Genomic DNA, 12,893 nt, shown 5'->3' with positions numbered 1-12,893 from the left:
ATTAGCACTTGTACCTTTACTAAAATTTTCAAGTCTTGGCTAAACTTAAACCCACTCTATTAGCATTCTTGGATATAGTAGTGCTAAAATTTGTCACTTTCACCAATTAGCACTTGGATCCAAATAAGAATAGTTCATTGAGTTGACTGTTAACATGGTGTTCACTGGGATAATGTTCTGTGCAAACGATGATACCAGAGGGACAAACCGCTGGGCCACCGACCCACCGATCGCGTACGAGACGCCGTTGATTATGGGTTGGCTGAGGTTGTCAGTGTCATATTGGTAGATTTGTCTCCATTTGTGCGCCAAGGACGGCCGCCTTGTTTCCACTTCCTCCAATACTAGGCGAACCATCTAAATTCTAACCAGAGGACTCCAACGATATCGTGGAGATCAGGAGATGCATGCATGTCTTCCTCGAGGTCGAGAGCGGGACCGCTGCATCGTTTATTTCCAAACGAGCAACATATGAAAACCATTCGTAAGAGAGTCCGGCACAACAGAAAGGTCCAACAAGCATTTGCTACCAGTACAGCAATGCACACCAACCACGACTATGAAACGTCACATACAATAGTATGCAAAGTTCTGACCTTATGGATTCATCTACTGCTACAACGAATTTAAATAGGATGAGTCCTGACACCTGATTTCTATCTCAAAGCAGATTATAGGTGTCGATAGAATACAGTTCTTTATATACACATACAACAGGGTACATGATTCTTGACGAGAACACCAAGCTAAATTAAATCTGATTGGGATACTTAATCTGGGTTGACTATCAGCACAGCTGAGACACAAGACGCCCAACACTTGTTTGCTTTGATCTTCATAGTAGTGAACCGAGGTACGAGTAGTTATAGCGGCGGCCAAACTGAAGTAAGCTGCCATATACCCTATCTGAGACTCCAACATAAAGTGCATCCGTGTCGGGGCTGAAAGACATACCAGATACATCACCAAAGAAATCCAGCTCCTGTCTCCTGTTATAGTCACTTTTGATGTCAAAGATGTGGACGAAATCTGCTGCCTCTGCCATCGACAAAAACTGTCCATCTGATGTGAAGCGAATAGATCTTATTGCTCCAACGTTGCCTCTCAGGACATGGACAGACTGGGAGAGATTTCTGGCATCCCAGATCCGGCAAGTTTTGTCTTGGTTACCGGTGGCGAATGTCCGTCCATCTGGGCTCCAAGCCGACGCAAAGGAGAAATCCAAGTGGCCTTTCATTGAATGAATAGTCTGCTTCCAGATACAAGACATATTAACTTAAATCAATGCACAAACAGCTATTTTGAAAAAAAATCTGACTTTTAAACCTGCTTTTGCAACAGAACACTTACCTTTCCTGAATTAGCATCAATAAGCAAAGCATCTGTGTCATCGCCAACAATAACAACAAGCTTTCCATCAGGGCTCAATGAAGTATGCTGTGTCAACAAAGAAACAAATTAGGGACCGTTTAGTTCCCAAAAAATTTTGGGGCAAACATTTTTGGGGTTGTTTGACCACTAATTAGGAGAACTAAACATGATCTAATTATAAAACTAATTACACGGATGGACGGGAAATCGCGAGACGAATCTATTAAGGCTAATTAATCCGTCATTAGAGGTTGGTTACTGTAGCACAACATTGTCTAATCATTGCATAATTAGGTTCATTAGATTCGTCTCGCGATTTTGCCCGGGGGTTGTGGAATGGGTTTCGTCAGTTATCCACATTTAATACTCTAAATTTGTAGTCAAATGTTGCAAGTTCCTGTAGCGCGTGAAATTTTTTGGGAACTAAACGGGCTCTTACTAAATCAAATGGGTAAAATGCAAAATCTCACAAGCACCACATAATCGTTTTTTAGGTCACACTGCACTGAACTCTGAAACAGATTAAATCTGCTCTTGTACTATCAGAAACACAAATACAGCGAAGAAGTGTTTATAGCTGGCATTTAAAAAACAGAGAATGAATATCTGAATTTTAGACTTCCAGGTGAATCACCTATTCAGCTCTGATTTTATTCCTTGCAGTCTTGCACACTGGTAAGAAAAGAAAGAACGAAATGCAACAGAAATTCCATTCGACAAGAAAAGAATCAAAATACTAAGTATTCCCTGACCTTGTTCTTTTTACTGAACCGTCATCAATTCAGTCTGCACGTCTCATAGGGTTGTCAACAAGACAGTAGCAAGACCAAAAACAATAGTATAGTCAGGCCCTGTTTAGATCCGATGGGGTGTAAACGCAAATTTTTTTTGCAAAGGAATCTAGATAATTTGAAGTACTAAATGAAGTCTATTTGCAAAACTTTTTGCACAGATGGGTTGTAAATCGCGAGACGAATCTAACGATGCTAATTAATCCATGATTAATTAATAATTAGCAGATGGTACTGTAGCATCACTGTTGCAAATCATGGATTAAGTAGGCTCATTAGATTCGTCTCGCGATTTACAGCCCAACCATGCAAAAAGTTTTGTAAATAAACTTCATTTAGTACTTCAAATTAGCAAGATTCCTTTGCACTTTTTTGCGTTTACGGGGTGGTAACTAAACAGGGCCTCAATAAAATTTGCCCTATCATGGTATAAGTTGGTCCTTGGAACAATCTAAGCTAAAAAACAGGAATGCTATTAGAAATGATTGTGTCAAAAGAATACTTGAGAATTGTATCTTTGACAAAGCCCGCTGTAACAAGCACTGCTGCAAGAGACTTCTGTTGGCAGATAGACGTCATAGCTGAAGGAGAGAGTTCTCAGGAATTCCTACCACATGCTTGGGTGCTGAATGCATAGACATCCTTTTATTCAATGATAAGTTATGTGATGACTTGGCTACCGATTGATATCATTTAGTAATTTTAGCCTCTTGGTTTTGGCCGGTTTCCTGGGTTCTTTGCATCCTTGTATTTTTCACCTTATATGCCTTTCGAATATTTCAATCTAAATATTCTGGAAGGGCAGGCTGGGCACAGTAATAGAGTCTCTCCACTTGTGTCCTGGAGGTCCCAGATTTGAACCAGCCTCCTTGAAAAATAAGTGACAGTAAAGCTGCGGGTGGGGGGGGGGGGGGGGGGGGGGGCTTTCAGCACTAGGTACGCTCTATTAAATCTGAATAGTTTCAGAGGATCCTTCATGGTTGGTAGAGCCTCGAATTGACAGGCCACTACCCAGGCTTGAATCTAGGTGCTCACAGGTCGTGTAGTATCGGTACTCCACACTCTTAAGACAAAGCCTAAGAAACATGTTCTCCCCATGGTTGCGGTTTATTTTTAGGATCCTTCTCTTATGTAAATAAACAAAATTAAAGAAGTCAAAAATTGAGAAAAAGTAAAGAATGTACTTACATTCACTGGCCAATCAAATCGGAAATGCTTATACTGCTGGTATCTTTCCATATCATACTCCCTTACACCACAGTCATTGTTGGATGCAATGAAGTGAAGAGCTCCACTGGAAAGAAAGTGACATCAGAGTTTTTTTTTCTTCTTTGGCCGGGGGGGGGGGGGGGGGGGCAGATAAAATGGAATGTCAATATCAGGTCCCAGAAAAACAAAAATGAAAAATGTTACCAGAAGTATAGATAGGGGTAGGATTGAGGAGGCAGTAGTTGAATCTAGGATTTGGATCAATGCAAAAATTTTAGTCTAATTTCTACTTTGGAGTTGCTCGCAAAAGAGGGTAGGACCCAAAAACAAAAGGAGCCCAAACAGCAGTCAAAATAGGCCTTTATTTCTGATGTCTGGATCACAAGGTTAAATGTCTAACCACACAGGATGATCATTTACCTAGATGTGCTGAATATCTCCAATGCATTGGTAATTGCATTATCATCAAATGTTGTCCTACAGCAAAAGCTTATTCCTTCTCGATCTAGGTGCTGCATCATATTTATAAATGGTACCAACAATAAATTATCAGTATTTCATGTTCAATAAGATTTCATAATTCCCTAACTCAAATGTAAGTAACATGAAAATTTTACTTTGCATATTAGCTCTCCTTGGAAACCGCCAGCTACTAGCAAATTATCCTTCACTGCCATGGTACTGATTTGAGTATGAAAAAAACCTTCTAATATGCTTCCTGGGTGCTTCTGCAATAAGACAGTGCAATAGCATAAATATAGGTGCTAATGTTTCAAATGGGATTTTTTTTATAAAAAAAAAGTGTTTCCCACCTCACTTGGTGCAATGTGTCCATCTACATCCATAATTTCTGTATCCACACCACTTAAGGCCGACCAATGAAGTACAGAGTAATCGAACAATAGGTAGACATCATGCTTCGATGTGGCCCATACTAAATTTCTCAGCTGTAGGTATAAAAGAGAGTCATTTACCCACTTATTGAACAAATAACATTTATGCACTGGAAACAGATTAAAGCAGCATCAATCAAGACTTGCCACAATTAGTCTTCATATTTTGGACCCACCTTGACCCTGCTTTATATTGAAAGCGAAAGAGAATGCTGGGGTTACCAGCTTTACAAACGAGTTCAAAGTAGCAACATTCCTTCACCACACCATCGCCATTGATGTTACGGGACACGAATGGGCTGACATCTCTACCGTTAGCCTTCATATTTTATCTAACCAAAATGAAAAATAATCATTGAATCATGAAAGAGATAGATCTTTAATGGGCTAAGCCATCAAAATCAATTCAACTCTCTGTCATGTCGGAACTCAGAAATAATCAGGGTTATGGAGAGTGCTTGTGATATAGGTAGTAGATTTGATTGGAAGGGCAGAAGGGTGCAGGTTGTTGATGTTCGGCCTCAGTTAAGGATCTGAATAGCTATTGGATGGATTTATGGATCAACTTCTTTTTGGATTGAACTCAACTGCTGAAGCAATTGATATAAGTGAGCGCTTAACAACTCCCAAACAGACTGACTATCAAATCATTAACTTATCCTCCTAACTAGATATCTTAACTAAATGAAGATGCAGACAGCATAATCTGTAATCTGCGGTCGATGTTGTGGGAGCTCGGCTGGAGTTGTCACCGCTTACAGTGCTGATAAGAGATAAGTGCAGCTGACTAATGCGTCCACAACTTGACAGTGTGTTTGTATGGTGCACAAAGAATGAAGATAAGATCCAAGGGCTATGACTATGAGTTTCTTAATGATGTGTTGATGTGTCTTAAGAAGAAGATATTTTCTTTATTCAATATTATAGGTGAGAGGATTCACTAATTTAATTACTTATGCTGGTTATGCTTTTAAAAACAAGTAGTTTTTACTGCACCATTTGCAGAAAAGTGATGTATTAACACAACGTAAAGTAGCATTTCAATTAGATTAATCCAATATTTTAAGTGATCCTGCCTGTACACAATACTCTAAGAAAAGAGTTCCAGACATCTGATGTGAAGTATTGAGCTAATGATGGGTCTCGTAATTATTTTGCAGAAAATTTTCTTTAGCAAACAAAGGCAGGATGCAGATAAGCTAGTGTCAATGCACTCACCTGAAAGTGTGAGATAGTAGATTTCACTGATCTAGTATTTCGTCTGAATTCATAATATGTTCCGCCCTTCTCAGTAGACTTGCATGCCTGCTTTACACCAGAATAACTCCCTGAGTGATGAGTATTTTTTCCTATGGAAAGTAAGTAAACTTATAGGCTGTACCTTCATTGCTGCTTCTCCTGAATTAGGTATGTTCTCGTAGTTTTTGTACTGCTCTAGCCGGGCCTGCCTATATGTTTCTCTTGTGATCGTCATCTTCTCCCAGGGTATTCCTTGTATATCTTTCCCATTTCTTACATCTTCTGCTGATGTGTCGTGAACCTTACGCTAAATAGAACAGAATTTTCAGAGAATTCCAAGTTTTGGCTCCAGTTGCTCAGAAATACATAAAAAATAATATCTCAGTGACCTTTTCTTTCTGTCCAACACTGAAATGGACTTCAATGTAATGTAAAATTGTAATTATAAGTATATAAGAAATTTGGCACAGATGTAGAGGAAATCAGACAGCAGCATCAATATCCTTTGAAGGATAGTGGAATCATAGCAGTGGTCATTGATTATGTTCATTCTCAACTCACGGGTTTAAACATTAAGTAACTTAGCTTAATCAATTTCCAGAGCCTTCAAAAGTTATGTTTGTCAGCAGAACCCAACACGGGAAAAAAAAAGCATGCATAAAGTACATATACCAGACATATATCTCCAGAGATACAACAGAGAAACGTGAAATTGAGAGGTACACACCGATTGGTCCTCGTCTTCTTCCTCCTCGACATCGGAGTCCCTAACCGCGGGCTCTTGGTACTCATCCTCCTCCTCCTCGTCGTCCTCATCCTCCATGTCATCGACTGGCTCGTTCATGTCGTACTCATCCTCCATTTCCTCAACATCGCCGCCGTAATAATCAGGCATGCCTATATCACAGCCAGGGGCGAAGACATGGGTTTACACCCGATAATTTTTTGCAAAAGAAAAAATCGAGATTAGTAGGTATAATAAATTTATACAATTGTGATTGGATCAGATCCGAAGACAAATAGCTTATGTTATGGTTTGGCTGCAGGAAGGGAAGAGAAGGGGCGGGCATACCTGCAGGGTGCTCCTCGCCGGCGAAGAGCCAGACGCAGACCTGGCGAAGGGCCCGATGAAGACCAGGGTACCTGGCGTAGGGCGGCGGCGCTCGCCCCAGTCGTCGCCGCTAGAAAGAAGGCCCCACGAGAGATAGAGGGTGAACGGGAGAAAGAAAAGGCAGCGAAAGGAGGGAGAACGGGGGAACGAAGCGCTGATTTTTTTAATGAGTTGTTAGACTCCGTAAAACTATTTTTACTAGTAGAATACCTGTATCTTGCTACGATTGAGTACGAATTGTGATACTTGCTATTAATACTAGATGCATATCTATATGTTTAGAATTTTATAGCAATTTAAACTATGTCGAGTTCCTTTGTACGTTCAGCAAAGATCGCATAACCTTTTTGTAGCCTTGATGTGTGCATATAATATAAACCCACCAAATTGAAAATCAAGTTGAGCAAATAGGATATCAAAGAGTTCTCACCTCATTCCTGTATTCCATAATCCATACTCATCTCCTTTATTGTAACTTAATTAGATTATCAGATCTGACATCTCATCATAACTAAAAAAAGAAAGTGCATAGACAAATCGTCCATCACGGCACTGAATATAAATATTACAAACCCGTATACAAAATAAGACGTGGGTCATCTTTATGAATGAAAAGGAAAATTGTTCATCAAATAACTACCAAGTGGGTGTGATTTGTGAACATGACCACCGCGCAGCTTAGCAGACTTGTAGTTGTGCAACCAAACACGACATCAACAACATATAGTGGTCAAAGGTATATAATGGTTGATATATATTAAATGATATTCCTCGGTAAAGAATATGCAAACACAAAAAAATAATTAATTCATATAGACATAACTTGTTGGTTGTTTGGATAGCGCTTTTTTCACGGATAGGTAGGAAAGCTGCATATCATTTCATTAGGAAGAAAAGAAACACAAGTAGAAGGAAAAAGTAAAACACACACACACACACACACACACACACACACACACACACACACACACAAGCACACACACACAAGGGGAAAAAAACAGTTTACAGCAACGCCAGGAAAGCTGCATATCATTTCATTAGGAAGAAAACAAACACAAGTAGAAGGAAAAAGTAAAACACACACCAACACATTTTGATGCGAGTCCATAGACAGTCAGTTATAGTTAAGATCGGGATAAAAACAAAGGAAAAACAGACAAAAAGGTTATGGAAAACTAATAAATTTGGACGCGAAAATGTACGACCGTGGATCAACCCAGCAGGCAAGTACAAAATGTGTAAATTTTGTATTATGTGTGGGAAAAAAGTCAGTGGTAATGTTACAGATGGGGGAAAAAGAACTGCTATAAACTTGTCTGGGTGACAATGCCGTTGGCCCCCGGGGCCTTTTCTTGGCTACCTTGGAGAAGAACAGCTCTCTTAGGGTTGGAGAGCAGGAGCTGTTGCATGTCCTTCGGCAGGGCGCTAAATGCTGCTTGGAGATCTCCCTTCAGCTTCTGGCATGCTGCGATTGAATCAGCACTTCCTCTTCCAGAGTTCTGTAGGACCGAGAATAACAAATAACATTAGGACCTCCAGTAAATAATGTCTATAGAACAGATGACTGAATAGCAGAATAGGGATTTTGAGCAAGTTAATTGTGCAATATATACTCCTTTGACCTCTAACTCCCTATATGCTATAAACTATTTAAGAAATCCCATGCTCATATCTGGTGCAATAAACTCTGCTTGCTGCTGCAACCAATGACAGAAAATAAATACTAAATATAAAACTTCAGATAGCTGTGAACCATCAATGTGTGGTCAGAAATTAACAAAACTAACTTTTCTTCAGAGAATAAATACTGGGAATGGACTGTTTCGTTTTAACCTATCAATCATAATTCATAAGGAATTTTCATCCTGTTGGTTAGTTTACCCGTTATACCAATGAATGCAGTTACAAGATTTTAGAAATTAGAGTATTCCATCAAATGGCATTCGATATAGAAAACAAAACTGATGATCAATATAGTTGCCATACAGTAGAATTATGAAGATCAACATTGAAACATTAGCCCAACATGTTTGTCGTCAACAAAACTAAGAGACAGTTAACATTGCTTTTTTTAGATCCCAACTTGTAGTTCTGCTGAAACATACTAAATATTCAAGAAGCCATGGCAGTCAGAAAACAAGGAATGGCTTCAATATTATGTCTTTTTTTAATAAATGCTTCAATATTATGTCAGTATCCAATATTTGAAGTACAGAATACAGATGCTCTGCCAATCTTTAAGTATGGAAGAGAAGGGCTATTCATGGTCAAATTATTATAGAAAGATGGCAGATTAGCACCAAATATGTTTATGCTCTTGATGCGGAAAGATGGTAGCTTGAAGTTTCCATTTGATAAGAGTTGAGCAAGCAAGCTGTTCTTATGGCAGTGGCAGCCAGCAATTCTAGTGTTTATTTTTCTTCATTCGTGCTCATTATTCTGAGGTAAGTCACATGGATACATGATGCTGAATCTTTTCCTAAAGGGAGTTCTGACATTCTTGAGTATTATGACATTTGGGCCCTATGCTGCTGATAAGCAAACAGCAAGATTATTCTCAGTTAATTATTTATGTTTGCTTATCATAGATATAGGTTCGCATGAGTTCATAGATCATGCCATCAGATATATGTTGGGAACTTAGGATTCTCCTTATCTGACCAATTAAAGTTTTGAGTCGAGGTCCAACTTAAGCAGTCCCCACAAAAGAAAGTCTTGAGATAGACAGCTGAGTTTTATTTATGTTTTGTGTTAGGATAAGTTTGCAGTCTTAGGTAACAAAATTATTGATACAAACCTATGCAATTTTTTCTTTGTTATTTAAAATGTTGGATTCTCTGCTGTTCTTGGCCTATCTCTTTCAGAACACAGTACTTGTACTTGTACCAATGATCAGATTTAAAGTTTCATACATGATTGTTGAATGAATGCCTTAATAATGCTATGCTTGTATATTTAAGAAATTGCAAACCTTAGTAGATCATATTCTTTTTTAAATGTAATGAAGAAAGTTACCTCCATCTCTCTGAGAAGATACCGCTCAACAGCATTAAAAGAATCGATCCTCTCTAATTCGGACATCTTTGACACTAGCTTTTCAATGTCAACATTCATGCGAGCCTGCCTCCAGAGCTTCTGTTGTTCTTGCTCCGCAGCAGCGCGTCTTTGCCGGAACCAAGGCATGAAATTGGGGCCTTCAAGGAATCTCCTGTTAAAGATGAGAAATATAAGTCATGCTTCTTCAATATGCCAGCAACTCATGAAGAAACCTAGTAAATTTCTTCACGAAAAAAAAGGTCCAGCTTACCTATACAGATCTAACCAATTGGATCTCATCCTTTTGGACAAAAATTTCCCTGGACCTCTAACTGCCAAACCATTGACAAACTCATCCGCATGAAATGGTGGTAGTAATGGCGGGTCAACAAAAGGTGAAGTCCCTTCTGATGGTGTTGTAGTTCTCAGATATGGCCCAAAAGGTGCAAGGAAGTTGGTTGTCAGCTCCAAGAAATGCCGTCGCAATATCTCATTGTTGACTACTGACATGGACTCCTCAATCCTCGGTGACACACCAGCGTCAACGAGCCTATTTAGAACAGAAGTATCAGGCTTTGTGGTTGGCGCATACGTGCTCCACAATGCTTCCTTGTGCTCTGTCATGAGAGAAAGAGGACCTTCTCTTCTCAATTTGATGGAATTCAATAGGCTAGTAGGAGAGAACTTATTGATTGCAAGTTTGTCAAGCTTGAGCTTCCCGGGTGTCCCATTTGTTCCATTCCCTGGCGTTTGGCCACCCACTGGGAGCACCCTTGTTGAATTTGGATTGGGGCTTCCCACGGACACGACATTGGGAATGCTCTTAAGACTCTTCAAGAAAAACAGGTTGGTCACTCCAAGCACCATTGGCGGGAAGACCTCGCCTTCTGCAAGCGCATTCAAGCGAGCAAAATCCGGATCATGTATAGTGAAGTACGGCCTGAAGTCCACACTATACAAAAGTGGAGCAACAAGGCTAACAAGCCCAGCCACACCCTCCGAGCACTGAGCTGGGGACGGTGCGACGACCAGCACAGGCTCACCGACCACCGTGAGCTCCCAGAGCGTCCATAGGTGGAGAAGTAGGCCACGGAACGCGGCAAACAGGTTGGCATCATGAAAGAGCCCGTACGGCACCGAGGGGTTGGCAGGCAGCAGTGCGGGTGGCGGGCCAGGGTCGTCAGCTGCAGGCGGGAGGTGCACGCGCAGTGCGGCACTGCCGATCGGGAGCTCCATGGGCTTCCCCGGCGCCGGCGCTGGCCACGCGGCGACGTGCGAAGCAACCATGGCCAGCGCGCTGGGGCCGACGTCGAAGCAGAGCGGGCCAAGGATCTGCAGCAGCAGGCGGAAGAGCGACGAGTAGGGGGCGTGGGAGAGGATGACGACGGACTTCTGCTCGCCGCCGCGAGGGAGGCGCTCGTCCTGGCGCTGGCGGTTGAAGACGAAGCCGTAGAGGAAGGCGCGGCGCGGGGAGGAGGGGTCCGGCACGCGGAAGGAGAAGAGCGAGTCGTGGACGGAGGAGCGGTGGCGCGGGAGGTGGTGGGACATGGAGTCCGGGAAGGAGGAGAAGGCGACGAGGCGGTCGAGGCCGCCGCCGGCCGCCGCCAGCGCGTCGGGCGGGAAGCATGCCTCCACCAGCTGCCCGCGCTCCAGGTCGAACCGGATGACGCAGAAGGCCCGTGCCCACCGCGCCAGCGCCGCGGGGTCGGGGGGCGGCGACGCCGCCACGGCGTCCGCGTCCGCCCCGCCCCGCAGCGAGACGGACGGGATCCGGTTCATCCCCGCGGCCTCCGGGGCAGGGGGGAAAGAAAAAATGGGGGGATTCGGAGAACGGCTGCCCCCGCCGAATCGGAGTTGGGGATTTGGGGTTGGACTGGGGGTGGACGCCGCGGCGGGCGTCAGCGTGGAGGCGCGGAAGGGGTAAAAGGGAGCGGCCGCGGCCGGATCGGGCGGCCGGACAATGTCGGCCGGGCGGGTGGTGCGGTGTTTTCTCGGTGGTGAGCGGCGGGGCCGCGGGCGGGCGGGCGCTGGCTGGCTGGTGCGTGCCCGCTTGGTGGTGGCCTGGTGGGTGTTGCCGTGTGGGCGTTACAGGCTTGCAGCCGCGCGGGGCTGGATCGGCGTGTGCGCCAGCCAGCTTGGAATCCTTCTCGGTCTGGGGTCTCGGCTGATGATGATGGCGATGGATTGATTTTCCCTTGCAATCACTTATTTCTTGTTTTTCTATTTACGATGAAATTAGCCATGTTTAGTTCCTAAAAATTTTTGCACAATATTCTTCGCATCGAATTTTCGGACACATGCATCGACCATTAAATACAGTTGAAAAAAATAACTAATTACATAGTCTAACTGATTAGCACAAACTAAATCTTTTAAGTCTAATGAGTCCATAATCTATTATCCTATTATTTGACCAACAAACGGAGTCTCCACGTTCGTTCTCAAAGTTTAAAAATTTCCACGTTAAATCGGAAAAAAAATTAAATTACTCATCACTGCTATTATAATAAAATTAGGCAAAAATACTCATATTTTATTAGATGGGCTCATCATGTTTGGCTACGTCATCATAGGCTCATCACGTTTGGCTATGTCATCATCACCCATACGAGATAGATTTACTTTTTTTGAATAAAATCTAAACATAATCCATATGAAAACATGTTGACGTCACGTTTCTATAGATGAGACAGATTTACTATTTTAAAAAATCCGAACAAAGCTCATACAGAACCCATACGAGAACAGATTGACTACATAAAAGTAATCTGTACGACTCGCTGTCGGAGTTTTGCTCGCCTCTGCGATATCTACGACTCGCCGCCGAAGTTCCAGAACTTGCCTCTGTGATCTCTATACCTCGACGGAGATCTTCAAAGCATTGAACATCAGATTTCTCGAAGCTTTCATGCAAAGGTACTTTCATGCTTGCATATTCATCCATAGGTCATCATGAATATACGAGAATGAGTTAAGTAATAAAATTTATTAAAAGTATGCATCTTTGTCGATAAAACTCTCATATTCAGTGAACGATCTGTGCAAAGTGGCATCAACCAGAGTAGCTATAATTAATTACAGCAGGCAGCAACAGAGGTAATGCTATATTTTTTTGTTTTAACTTTATAGTAGGCAGATTGATTAACGCTACATTTTTGTCCTTTAGTTGTTAGATGACTCGGTAAGCTATTATCACACTTACATGCAAATATTCACAAGTTGGACAAGTAGAAACTGTCCCAC

General features: G+C 42.1%; 2 protein-coding genes and 1 long non-coding RNA gene across 5 annotated transcripts; 1 reads left to right on the top strand and 2 right to left on the bottom strand.

Annotated features, from left to right (window-relative positions):
• Positions 1–507: 507 nt before the first annotated feature.
• LOC120688630 (uncharacterized WD repeat-containing protein C2A9.03-like) lies at positions 508–6,794 on the bottom strand. Of its 3 annotated transcripts, none has more exons than XM_039971022.1 (10): positions 6,576–6,794; positions 6,231–6,400; positions 5,646–5,810; positions 5,483–5,572; positions 4,184–4,318; positions 3,989–4,099; positions 3,792–3,883; positions 3,351–3,456; positions 1,351–1,437; positions 508–1,249 (listed from the first exon to the last, which is right to left on the bottom strand). In XM_039971022.1, exons 2-10 carry the CDS (start codon positions 6,396–6,398, stop codon positions 836–838), a joined length of 1,368 nt encoding a protein of 455 aa, XP_039826956.1. In that variant the 5' UTR covers positions 6,399–6,400; positions 6,576–6,794; the 3' UTR covers positions 508–835. The 3 variants fall into 3 exon arrangements, with proteins under 3 accessions (XP_039826956.1, XP_039826957.1, XP_039826958.1); XM_039971023.1 differs by having other exon boundaries at positions 5,483–5,569; positions 6,576–6,757; XM_039971024.1 differs by lacking the exons at positions 5,483–5,572; positions 5,646–5,810 and having other exon boundaries at positions 6,576–6,758.
• Positions 6,335–6,844, top strand: LOC120688631. Its single transcript, XR_005681172.1, has 2 exons — positions 6,335–6,476; positions 6,550–6,844. It is a non-coding gene; the product is annotated as an uncharacterized LOC120688631 (long non-coding RNA).
• A 967-nt stretch (positions 6,845–7,811) lies between these two features.
• On the bottom strand, positions 7,812–11,690 carry LOC120690817 (protein DENND6B-like). The gene is made up of 3 exons (XM_039973646.1): positions 9,922–11,690; positions 9,630–9,822; positions 7,812–8,113 (listed from the first exon to the last, which is right to left on the bottom strand). Exons 1-3 carry the CDS (start codon positions 11,427–11,429, stop codon positions 7,919–7,921), a joined length of 1,896 nt encoding a protein of 631 aa, XP_039829580.1. The 5' UTR covers positions 11,430–11,690; the 3' UTR covers positions 7,812–7,918.
• Positions 11,691–12,893: the final 1,203 nt, after the last annotated feature.

The sequence above is a fragment of the Panicum virgatum genome, chromosome 9N (assembly GCF_016808335.1).
Source record: "Panicum virgatum strain AP13 chromosome 9N, P.virgatum_v5, whole genome shotgun sequence".
In the NCBI taxonomy this organism is placed as follows: Eukaryota; Viridiplantae; Streptophyta; class Magnoliopsida; order Poales; family Poaceae; genus Panicum; species Panicum virgatum.
This window is presented reverse-complemented; position numbering and strand designations above follow the sequence as displayed.